General features: G+C 41.9%; 1 protein-coding gene across 1 annotated transcript in view; it reads left to right on the top strand.

Annotated features, from left to right (window-relative positions):
- The window catches only part of Cpsf100 (cleavage and polyadenylation specificity factor subunit 2), a 53531-nt gene that overhangs the window by 16228 nt on the left and 24102 nt on the right, over positions 1-13201 (top strand). Inside the window, exons 5-9 of the mRNA XM_065451485.2 lie at positions 3081-3179; positions 4774-4896; positions 6804-6971; positions 9147-9244; positions 11652-11739. Coding sequence (XP_065307557.1) covers positions 3081-3179; positions 4774-4896; positions 6804-6971; positions 9147-9244; positions 11652-11739 — 576 coding nt within the window. The remainder of the gene's footprint in view (positions 1-3080; positions 3180-4773; positions 4897-6803; positions 6972-9146; positions 9245-11651; positions 11740-13201) is intronic.

The raw sequence follows: 13201 nt of genomic DNA, 5'->3' as shown, positions 1-13201 counted from the left end.
AAGTTGGAATGGTACCTGTGCCGCCCTCTTGTGGTAGAGTAGGGCGCCATATACCAGAGGGGTACTTTCTTCAAACTAGTTTATTCAGACAAGTTCCTGAAGCAGGCCATGTCAACAATAGCGAAGTCGCTGTGATCTAAAAGCAATGCATTGCTCTTCAACACTGCCTTACAAAGTTTGCCGCTGCTCTTGTGCAATGTATAAGGCTTTTTTTTTCTTCGAGGTTTGATTGGTCACAAAAGAAAAACCACAGTGAAAATCCGATGATGCTGTGTGCAGATATGTTGCGCAGTGTCTCTAGTACGCCCATCGATCGCGTGAGGTCGCAGATGTCAATTCTGAGTGCACAATGAGCACGTAAACATACATCAAACAATAGAGTCTTCCGCTAAGTGGGAAGTGCATGCTGTCATTCGATTTCTGCATGCTGATGGGTGCAATGCAGCCAAAATTCATTCACAAATGAGTAATGTTTACGGCACAACTTTCACGAGTGACAGAAAAATGCGGCAATGGTGCTGGAACTTTGAAGCAGGACGCACAGATGTTCATGATGCAGGCACGCAGGGAAGGAAACAAGTGTCAACCGATGATCTTGTTCAGCGAGTGGATCAGGCAATTAGAAAAATCGTCGGTTCACAGTTTCTGTTTCGAATGATTCGTTTCCCAAAATTTCACGGTCAGCTCTCTATACCACCATGAGTGACAGACTCCAGCACTACGAACTCTGTGCGAGGTGGGTTCCCAAGATGCTGACTGAACATCACAAAACACAGCGAATGGGTGCAGCCTTAAGATTTCTCCATCGCTACCATCATAAAGGAGGAGATTTTTTGAAGAAAATCGTCACAGGGAACGAGACATGAGTCAATTTTGAAACTGAAGAAACAAAATAGCAATCCAAACAGTGGATGCATTCTGATTCCTCGGAAGAAAAGAAGTTCAGGCGAACCTTCTCCAGCAGAAAGTGTGCGGCTACTGTGTTCTAGGACAGCAATGGTGTTTCTCTTAGTGGAATTCATGAAACGTGACATGACCATCACTGCAGCCTCGTACAGCGTGACTCTTGAATGCCTACGAAAGGAAATTCAGAACAAGCAAAGAGGAATGTTGTCATCAGACATTGTCCTTCTTCATGACAATGCGCAGCCACACAGTGCAGCTGCAACAAAGAAGCTCCTGCAGCGTTTTTGATGGGAAGTGTTTGATCACTCAGTGTACAGCCCGGACTTGGCTCCCTCTGATTATCATCTTTTTGCTCTTGCTCACACGAAACACTGATAAGGAGGACAGGAGTTTGGCTCGGACAACCAGCTGCAGACCAGCATACAGAATTGGCTGAATGCGCAGCCAGCTGCCTTCTATGACGAGGGTATAGGAAAGTTGGCACCAGGCTACGATGGATGTCTCAATTGAAACAGCAACTATGTAGAGATGTAGCTGGAAAGTGCGTCTAACTGTTCCAAATGAAACAATTTTGATTTTCCCTGTGGTTTTTATTTCGTGACCAATGGGACCTTGGAAAAAAATATAGTCGTTGTAGTAAATCATCATTATTAAAGTAGGTATGTATTTTACAAAAGCGTGTGTTCCCACATGAAACATTTTAAAATGCATCCTGTTCCCTCTCTCCAACCCTTGTTGTGCCTATGGGACATTTAGGAATACAGTGAACTCTGGATAAACGAAACTCGCTGAGCGTACCAATTTTGGTTGGCCGCTCGTAGCCAGTATGTTAACAAACTTCACCCAAATGGAATGCTTTTTTTGTGTGTATGGAAATTCCAATTAAACAAAACTGGAACTTGAACAACCATGTAAAATGGAGATGCTAAATGGTGAAGATTCAGTCCGTCGGGCATTTGCAGTGGTGGAGCAACAACTGTTGCTATGCAGCCTTCACATTGCCTAGTTTTCACATTCTGTGCCTCTTAATAGTGCCAGTCAAAATCAAGAGCATAAAGCACCAACAGTGGCTACAAAAATGTACATCATGGAAGACGAGAAATGTGGCAAAATTTTGGATTCTGAAATCCTCATTGTCAGAGATAACGAAGACAAAACGAAAATAAACGCTGCTTTAAATGGTATATTTTTGAAGGCCTGTATGCAGATGCGTACATCTCACCGTGAAGAAACTGAAAAAGTATTGTTTGTGCGGTTCACATGTCCGTGGAGTGACAGTTTTTCTATCAGTTGCCCAACGCTAACATAGAAGGCAGCAGAGGTTGCATCTAAAAGGGCATTAATGGCTTATGCACGAGTGGTGATATTCGAAGCAAAGCACTATAACATTGTTTTGTTTACTGCAGAAAACCTAAAACACTTGATGATTTCCCTAAAGTAATTGTTCTTGTTTGTGTCATTTGCTTAAAAGAAACTTTGGATAAATGGAACACTTTCTTCTGCTCCTTTGAGTTTTGTTTAAGCGAATTCTACTGCATAAGTTTCACATGTTTGAAGGTATGCAGCATAGTTCACCAGTGGGTGGCCATTCATTCAGCGAGGTGTCACTGTTGTCATTATGAGCACATATGTGCAACAAAGGGGACTGAATTTTTGTTAGTTAAAACTATGTGAAGCTAACAGACAATGATGCCAGGGAAAGCATAGGGGACATTGACTGTTATTTTAATTTAACTTGGTTAATAATGAAAATGGCAGTGAAAGTGGAGGAAAACACAATTTTCTGCTGGTAGGGGCTAAACTCGCGTCTTCCACAATGTGGGTATGATGTTCTACCACTTGAGATAAGGTTGTGGCCATAGCTCGATTCCCACTTTCTTCGGTACTTGTGTGTGACTGCTAGATCTGGCCTGGGAGTGTTATCCAGCAGCACTCACAATCACAATGGCAGATAACATTATGCCAGTATGACAGTACCATCCCCTAAAAATTCATAATCACTAAAACAATCTCTGTACAGTGTACGGGAGAAATATGTTAGCCTAATTTTCACTTATTACCTTAAAGACCTTGAAAATTGTATGTCATATTAGGTCTTGAAGTTTAGTTTACTTAGTTCTGACATTTCAGTTTAGGATTCCAACAAATCTACTTGTTGTGTGCACACCTCACAGGAACAGCTCTGGCGCAACCAGGATTCTGGCCTGATGGCGTACTCTCTGGCCCTCCTAAACAATGTCAGCTACAATGTGGTTGAGTTTGCCAAGTCACAGGTGAGTCGGGGGGACCTGACTGAAACTCTCTCTTTCGCGTGACATCCGAGAAGTGACCTATCTACATTAGCGCTGCTTCCCGGCAATGTGTGTAATTGTAGAGGCCATGTCATGAAGGTACGGATTAAGGAAACATTTTGTAACTCATGCCACCTTACCAACCCTGTATTTCAGACAGAGCAAATTTGATTTGATGTGATGTTTTTCATCGTAAGAAAGAAATGGTGAAAGGAACAGGAAATGGAGGAGTTGACAACACACAGGTGCTGTACAGTGCCTGTGTTGTCTAATTCTTTTTGTCCTGCACTCCTATCGTATTGCTTCTTTTCTACAATGGTAACCTACCAACTCGCTGATTTGATTGATATTTTTTTTTTATGAATAACGATAGCTGCACACAACGGCACTAAATGAATGCTGATGGCTAACAGTACCACGTCAGTTCTGGTGATGCCAGCTGGTGGCAAAGCATTTTTTTGAGCCAGTTGGTTCACAATGCTGAATTTTTTTTATTTAACCTGCTACTCTTATTTAGTTTGTTGCCCTTAATCATGGTTGCGTCAAGGCGTATAGGCAATCAACCTTGCTGCTTTGCTGGAAGATTTATTGTAGCAGTGCATGGGCTATGCTGAAGAACACTTGAAATGCAAGACAGCTGTCATAACCATTATGTGTTGAAGGAGTTTCTTATACCACACGAGGGCTGTGCATCAATGTTGCTGTTTTCATGGAGTTTCTGTTAGTTCGAACAAATTTGTGGCTTGTCTAGTGCCAAAAATGCACTTTTAGCATATAGCAAATTTTACATCATGGTATTGTCAACCTGTCTTTTTTTGCAGATTCAAAAAAATATTTAGCTGACTCTAGGTTATTCTTTAAAATTAGTATTTTATAGATTTTTCTGTTTTAGCAAAATGGAAGCATCAATTTGCCATACTTCTCTTTAATAATTCACATGAGCATTAAAATGAAATGATTTCATACAACATTCTCAATAGAGTGGCCATCGTAAAGTTAGGAGCATTCTTCCAAAGGTATTCAACAAGCACATTGCCATCTAAGTAAACAAGTGCGACAGATATGTGTTATCTTTTACTTAGGGCATCACTAGGTACCAAATGACTTACGCCTTAAAGCCTTAAAATTCCTATTTACTATATTTTTTAATCTTCTTTCTCGTTTAAATCCTTCATAAAGGATTTTTATAGTTATTGCAGATATTGAGTGTGGTTTTAGCAAGACGGAGCCTTCTCATAATTGTAAAGCTAGCTTCCCTGCGAGGCAGTTTGCCAAGCTAATAATAGCATAGTCGTTTGTCATATTTGGCAGTTGCCACACACTAAAACAGTTTGCTTGTCTTATTACATGGAAAATGTAGCCATGACTCTTGTGCTGAAAATATCCTATAGAGACAAGCTCCAGCATGTTGCAGCTACAACTTCATCTTCGTTTGAGCCTTGACCAGCGCTGCTGTTTGTTGGGCAAATGTGCAATGCAGAGAAGCATGTTTACAGATGATAAAAAATGGCCTGTTCTTGGAATGAGATATTGCAGTGCACTCCATTGCTCTCACTTGGCTCGCTGCTGCCCCCAGGTGGAGTGGATGAGCGACAAGGTGATGCGCTCCTTCGAAGGTGCGCGCAACAACCCCTTCCAGTTCCGACACCTCCAACTTTGCCACGGCATGGCAGAACTCGCCAGGGTCCCCGAGCCAAAGGTCAGTGGACTTCTGGGTAGCAGGCATTTTCCTGCTGTAGCCTGTTCTTTGTCTGGTTGGGTTGTCTTGGTCTGGTTGTTGTGCACGTTATACCCTATCTCTGTTCAGTGAAACCTGAGAATAACAAGCAGGGAAATAAAGAATTATCAGTTATAGCACAGTAAATCTAATGTTTCCTTCTAATATCAGCTTGTGCCAAATGGATGCATAAATGAATATTAGATGTAACGAAGGTATTTTTGTGTCAGGTGCGATGTCATTATAATAAGGCTTGATTGTAATGCTGCGAGGATAACTAGTTGGTGTAAGGTCATGGCTTCACTTACTGCTTTGCAATGCAAAAAAGGACAGGTTAGAACCAAGGTGGCACAGGCAAGGTAACACATATACTCACAGCTGTGTTGCTTTCCAGTAAACAATGTGGCTTGTGTACAGAATTTGAAAGAAAGGAGAAATTTTGTGACGAAGTAAAACCCAACAAAGAGATAGAGTGATACTGATTAAAACTTGAAACTCCCTAAAAACAACCTTTGAAACTTCCTTTTTTCTTGCGAACGATAACTATAGCTTTAGCTGTAGCTAACTAAAATAGATTAACAGCAGGCGGGATCCTCAGCAGGCCCATGGATGCTGAAGCCAATGCTGATGAAATGCTGGTAGCATGGGAACACAAATGCTGAGGTAAAATTGACCTTATGTACTTAGATTTAGGTGCAGGTTAAAGAACCCCAGGTGGTCTAAATTTCTGGAGTCCTCCACTACAGTGTGCCTCGTGAGCAGATCGTGGTTTTGGCACATAAAACCCCATAATTAAAAAAAGAAATGACCTTAGCCAAAAGGCCCAGATGCTATACCCATAAAATGTTTTGTGGATTTAGACCCCTTCTAGCTGACATCCAAAGTGTAGCCATGTAAATGTGACCTGAGAAACAAAGATTTTTAATTACTAACTGAGATAAACACTCACTGAAATGGTTGTCTATCCAAGTGACGCATATTCAAGGTGACTTATTTTGTAACTCTGGATAATTATGTTTTAAAGCAAATATTTGAGTGTCGGATGCAGGTTGCGTTACTGGATGTTTTTTTTATTGACATTTCATACCAAGCACGCCTTTGCTCCCTGTCTTTCATTGCTGCATGAAAATAATTGCTAGACTTCCCTAAATAGCTTCACTGTAAAAATAAATTGTATTCTTTTTCCTGTGTTTGCACATAATCTGGTCTGTTTCACCTTGTTGCTAAACTGTCCACCGTCGTGCTACTAAGCAGTAGCAGCAGCAGAGATGATCATCAAGCTTTGCCTTTTCAGAATATGGTCTGAATGGTTCTCTTCTTCTTGTTTTGTGTCATTTTTGTGTGGCCGGCACTATGATGATGCTTTACTTTATCACAATTCGGTGCAAACCCCGTACGTTCTTGTGGGAAATAAAAATATAACCTAGCTTTAACTAACCAGCAGTCAACTGTGCTCAGGTCAAGCTAGCTGCATTGTCTTCCCCCCTCTGACCACACTGGCCATGTGTGCCTTGTGTTGTTCATTAATAAGTCAAATGTAAAATGTTGCCAATTTTCATGTCGTTCTGTTTGTATAAATAAATCAAACTCCAATTAATGAAGTCACACCCAACAGGAAAACAACTTTGTTATATCCTATATGTATTATAAGGATATATTCATCATAGGCAGATACTGGCAATTAACATTTTTATTTATTTCGTTACATCAGTCTTCATAATTATCAAGGTTCAAATGCAATATCCAACACACAGGTAGAATCTTGGTCGCTGTTTTGACATCCGCAATGTGTGAGGTCAAAAGACTTTCATTTGTACTTTTGCACTTGTGTGCAGTTTGCAGAAGAAACAGGTTTTGTTTTACATAGGCAAAACAAAAAAATCTCGCAGGTTGTTCTAGCCAGCATGTCAGACATGGAGTGCGGCTTCTCGCGGGAGCTCTTCATCCAGTGGTGCAGCAGCCCGCGCAACAGCGTGGTGCTCACAAGTCGATCGGCGCCCGGTACGCTGACACGGCAACTCATCGAGAATCCACACCAGCAGTCACTCACTATCACGGTGAGGGCACCGTCATTTAGTTATCTTGTTTATATGCAAGTACTGCTGTCTCACTATGAGACATTGCAAAGGTAGATACAAAAATTTGTTACGCAGGCAGTAAATCATAAACATGTAACAGCATACATGTACCAATATATACAAAGCATCGAGCTGTATGGCTGACAAGGAACAGAAGAGTGTGTTACGTATGCGGTAGGTCATGAAACGATTGCATATTGAGATTGCATATTGAGGGGTAGAGGGGCAAACAAAAAAGCCGTTGGAACACAGGATCTGTGTCCGAAGTGCATTCCAGCGCCCTCTAGTGGCCCGAAGGAGAAAATACAAATGGGATCACACATGTACACATGCCAGCACTGAAGTGCAGAGGCTTCTAGGTGGCACTGGAAGGCAGTTCAGCCACAGCTTCCGTGTTCCAATTACTTTTGTTCGCACCTGTACGTACACCACGTAATTTGTCGCAGTTCTTCTGTGTGGCAGACTGTGTTCACAGGCTATGTTCCTGTGCTTGCCGTAGATGACCAAATAGACAGCCAAGTGGACAGCGCTCAGGGGGCACCTATGTAAATAAATGGGAACAGAGAAACAGTTTTTCTCGGTAACCACTGCACCAATTTTAGTGAGGTTTGTTGCAGTTGAAACAAAGTAAACTCTAGTAGCTGGAGGAAGCAGAGATTTTGTTTAGGGTGCAGTTTTCTGCGGGTTCTTTTATGGAAATTGTTGAAAACTGAAAAGCAACTCAAGTACCATGTGTTCGACTCTGCAACTCAGCTATGAAAGACGATATCAGAATGCTGTAAACTGCACTTAACTATGCATTTAAAGCAAACAAAATTTGTGTGTTATACACCGCTCTAAAATATACTGCTAATTTTTTAGTAGGACTTTTGCAAAACCCTCGTAAACATCGTAACAATTTCACATAAGCTGTATACCCGCATATAATATTTGTACGCTTGAGATGCCCTAAGAAAAGCAGTTTACAGAACTGCAATATCTGCTTTTGGTGCAGCGCCATCTGCTTGTCTGCTTTAGTGCAGAGGTAATCGTCTTGCTTCATTTGTTTTTGTTGTTTTTTTCTTGCTTACTACTTTTGGGGAATGTCAGAAAGAAATTCCAGGCCTTAGATCAAAATTATGCTTCCTACAGTCACTGTAATTTACCGTTCTCTCTCAAATGCAACAAATTTAATTTAAATTGGTCCAGCGGTTGTCTCTTCTCTTAAAACTTCATTTCTGCATTCCACATGTGTTTGAATAGGGAAATCAGTGTTAGCCCCAACCTAAAGCTTCCTCACAAGTATCATTCTAATTCTGACAAATCCAGCAAAAAGGAACAGCTTCACAAAGACAGCATCAAACTAAAAAATGATTCAGGCTACCTTGCTGTCCAAACAATATGTCAGCTGAACAGAATGCTTGAAAGCTTAACAGGGAACCTTGACTAGCAAAAGTGAGACTAGCAGAAGCAAAGAACATTTTAGATAAACTTATCTGTGCTGTGTTCTTGACTAAAACACACATTGGGTCAGGCCGAAATCAAATATAGTTGAATATAATTAAATTCAGGCAGTGTTGTTACTGTATTGTGTGATGCTAAATATAGCCCTCAAAAGGCAAGTCGGGAGGCTTGTAGTGGTTGTATGATCAGCAGGTAGTTTTTTTGTGGACAGTAATTAGGACATATTCAGAGAGCTAGACAGTTGGGATGACACATAAAGTGAAAATATATATATATAATAATTAGACAAAGAAAAAAATAATTTTGTTGGTTATTTTTGTACAGATACAGTTTCAGGCCTGCAAAAGCCATAAGCTTCTTTGGCACAAAGTCATTCAGACCCAGCATTGGTGAGCAACACAATGCACACTAAAATGACAGTGAATTGAAAAAGAAAAATGCTGAAACCTCACAAAAAGAACAAAAAGAAAGTAAGGTGAGTCCTATCAGCATGTGCACAAGTACATGTCAAGTGATTGTACTTTGTGAAAATAATTTGGCTCAGGTACACTGCAATAGCGGCCAAGCAAGGCCTTTGACTACTTTGACAATCACATTACATTGGTGCTGCTCTAATTATTTGTTTCTTTGCAGTGGATGGATAGTTTAAAAACCTCATGTGCTCAAAGAAATGCTCGCTCTAGCTTGGTTGGTTCTCTTCCTGTTTCACAGGTCAAGAAGCGTGTTCGCTTAGAAGGTTCCGAACTTGAAGAATACATGCGCAAGGAGAAAGAGCTGGCCGCAGCACGGCACAAAGCTGAACGTGACACGTGAGTTGTTTCATGTATTCGCTGCAGAAACTTGTGATACTTGTGATCCCACAGGCGGTGAGGTAGCTCAGGGGCTGCAGCATTCTCCTGCCAAGTGCAAGGTTGTGGGTTCAATCCAAACCACTACAGCCGCGTTATGATGGGAATGGAATGCAAAAACACTCGGGGACTAAAATACAGGTGCATAGTTTAGGTGATCTAGGTGCATTTTAAAGAACCCAGTGTGACAAAAATGAATACGAAGCCAGCCCCACAAGAGCATCCCTTATGGCCAAATTGTATCGTTGGGGCATGAAACCAACTTTTGCTTGTGTTTGCACCATGAACATGTTGCATGAGCATGGATGGAAATGCAGACATAAAAAAAAATCTAGTCAGAACACCTAGAATGTGCAACCACATGGGAGTGCTACATGCAATCACTCCGTAGCCAGTTCTTACGCTTGGTGTTGACCCCAACCTATGTTTTCGACCGGGAACTAAGTTGCAGTTAAAAATTCAGATTATGCTGTTAATGCAACAGTGCATTATAACCACTTTCAGCTTGCCCGGATTTGAATTTATGCTGATCTGTATTTGCCTGTGTTGAACTGCATGCTCAGGGACTCCAAAACCTGGGGTCACTTAGAGTGCACCACTTTTCCAGTCGTTGGCCACAGTTAATCTTCTTCACGTGCCAATTAATTCTGACCATCGAAAATTTCATTTTCAACACACTTTTTTTGCCTATTCAGAATCATGAAAAATGTACAGCTGGAAAACAGATTAAGGATTTGCAATTGTTCAGTGAGTCTTCTCAAATTTATAGAATGTGGATTCAAGGGTTCTCGTCGCGGTAGGCGACGGGGGAAGTGCTGCCCATTGTTCCGGTTTACTGCCCACACCTTTGGGGGGGACTCTGCAATGAAAATGGTTTATTTAGTGAAAATTTTCAGTTCTCACTCTTGTTTTTTTCCCTACAATTCCTAGTTATTTCTTCATAACATAGGAAAATATTAGAAACAAATCAGAAGTAAAAGTTGAGAAAATCACACTTTTTAGTGTGCAGCAACAAAAAGAGAGTAGAAAATCAGACTTCGGGAGGTGCCATCGCAAAACGGATAGCACGACCTTCTGTTAATGCAATGCCGTCATCTTCCTATCACCGCGAAGAGGAGAGATGGGAGCTTCAGACAGCCACAGTGCTGCACTTTGCCATGCAAAACTAAAAGCCAAAGAAGCAAGTGAAAAGAGGAAAAAAAATAGCAGAGCGATTTGTTACTGCTGCCATACACAAGAAGTACTTCTATTGGCTGACGCAGATTTGAATTGCTGGCATAGACTTTGTGCGCATTTTTTTTACTGCGGTGTGCTCTGCTTTTCTTTGTCCCGGCAATGTTTGGCAATACCGATAGACTGCTTCGCTGGTTTCACTTATGTTTCTTTCATTAATACATTCAAAATGCAAAATTGGTGAATGTAACGTAAAAATGCCAGAATGTTCTTATCAATAAAAAACAAAAGCTAAAAAGAGCTCATTTGGATACGTACCTCCAGTCGCAAGATGTCCACCCCTCAAACGTTTCTGTGAAGGACCCTGGTGGATTCCATCAAGAACTTTTCAGATATAAGAACATCAGCTCTTTCATGTCTGTCATACTAATAAAGCACCCATCCTGCCGCTTGAAAAATACGCCTGATATAAAGTGTGAAAAACAATGACAAAAGTGAACCCGCCGCAGGCTGACATACTGACACCGAGAGCAAACCTCCAGCCAAGTTGCCTTCCTAAAACACCTTGCACATATTCAAACTTGCAGTACAGGTCCAATCAGAAGGGCTTCAAAGTGCTTGTGACGCATTTGAAATATTGTTATCTTCATCAGTGCTTTTGCTTTTGATGCGCTATCTTGGAATGCTCAGTTGTGCACACAGCACCAACTGAAGGGTTTATAGTGTATACTAGAGGAAAGTCTGGTGCTGCGATTGTTCAGCTACCATGGCAGTAGTGGTTAATACCTGGATTGGTGTAATCTTTAGGCTTGTGGCTTCATCATTCTTGCGATGTTAACCATTATGCCTTGTCTTTCTAAATTTCCGAAAAGCAAATTTTTTTTTTCTAAACGCAGCAAGGCAATTGGTCTCTGTACACCTGCATAGTAGTTGTGAATCGCTGCATTGATAATGCAGCATGTTGAAAAATGACTGGTTTGCAAAGTCACTAAGCCATTCGAAAGTCATGAGGACATAGTTAAGGCGTAATATGGCAGTTCAGCCATACTGGTTGAACCGCCATATTAGCAGCTTCCGAAGACACCAGCGCCAAAGTTCTCTCTAGTAAATTTTGTGGAAAACTCTATGGCTGTTTGTGCACAGGCAGGTATGAGCATGTGCTCTAAGCTGTCCTTTCCTTTTTGCCCGGCTGCAGGGAACTGGACGCTTCTGACTCAAGTGAAGAAAGTGAGGATGACATGGACATTGATGAGAAGAAGCCACTGCCCGAACCAAAAGGAGAGGTGGGCCATATAATGACATTGAGTAAACATTTACGTCTGACAGTAACTCCTGTGAAAGCTCAAAGTACAAACTTGTTCATGTGCAAACAGTTGTTTAGAAAGTCGTTCATGCTAAATCACAGACTACAGTGTATCAAGGAAACAGAGTACATGGCTAAATGTTTGTGGCTGTACTGGTATGTAATCAAACTGATAATTAACCCTGTATAGTCCAGAGTATTATTTAAGCTGCACTGCGTTTGATACCTCAAAATTCTGGTTTAAGCGCAGGGAACCTAATGTAAGCCTATGTACTCAGGGTGTCTACCAACCAGGAATTCTCAGGGATTTTGAGTAGTCTGGAAAAACTCAGTGAAAACTCAGGGAATTTGTGCCGCTATCAGGGAAAATTAGCTCTAATTTTATTGAAAGGGTCGAAAGTCGCGGTAATTCTGGCTCGAGTAACAGACAGGAATCGTAATGAATCGTCTTTGACACCCTGTCGTCGGCTGGAGAGTGGCCAGTGTACAGTCAACGACCTACTTTCCGTATTCCTGATAATTTGGACGGCTTCGCGGCACCACCACGTACCCCATAGAGTCAATGTATCGGAACGTCTGAAATTTCGGACGCAAGAACTCTTTGCCGTCTGATTTTCCAGGCGTTTTGCCGTGACTGCAGATCTGAAACAGAATTAATCAAAGCCACCGCCGCTGCCATTTTGATTACCTCACCGCCTCGAACCGGCCGTCTCTCTCGCAGATCCACTGGCAACCATAGCCACCACTGCTACAACGCTAGGCCTAGCTGCTTCGACGTTCACCATGAAGCTTCTTGCCGTTGGGCACCGTGTTTTTTATTGAAAGAATTCGCTGCTGTCAGCAATGGCACAGACTCGGCCTTTGTGGTCGGCCGCGATTGGCTTAGATGCTTGGAAAGCACTGTGCGTTGCATAATGCCAGTTCCCGAAAGTCGGCTTCGCCTCTGTACAAAAATGTTACTTGGTGAAGCATATGCAAAAGTATTGCAGTGAAGCATAACATGCGTGGGAAGGGGCTATTGCCACGGGACACAGTATGTATTCCTTAATTATACATGCGTTCACCCGGTATTTCCTGTCACAGTACGAGCACCGATATTCCTGATGCGTGTACCGACAGGCCTTCAGAGCATTTTCGAATGTGCCTGTGGCGGTTTGAGCCCTTAAGGGCAGTAAATAACATGCATTTATTTGTTCCAACTGGCCGATTTTTTGGACGTTTTCGCGGCCCCTAGGGAGTTAAAAAAATCAAACGTGGACTGTGCAACTGACCAAGAAGTTACTTCAGATGGTCCGTGGGGCGAACGAGTGGCAGAAGGAGGACAAGAACAGAAAGGACCTACGCATTGAGGAATGAATTGGAAAGGAAGCCTGCTGCCGCTGTTTTGAAGGAGCTTGAGCTCAAAAAACAATGTTGGCTAATGCCGAGATGTAGGTGTCCCT

The sequence above is a fragment of the Dermacentor albipictus genome, chromosome 10 (assembly GCF_038994185.2).
Source record: "Dermacentor albipictus isolate Rhodes 1998 colony chromosome 10, USDA_Dalb.pri_finalv2, whole genome shotgun sequence".
Taxonomy (NCBI): Eukaryota; Metazoa; Arthropoda; class Arachnida; order Ixodida; family Ixodidae; genus Dermacentor; species Dermacentor albipictus.
Note: the sequence above shows the minus strand (reverse complement) of the source record. Positions and strands in the feature narration are given on the sequence as shown.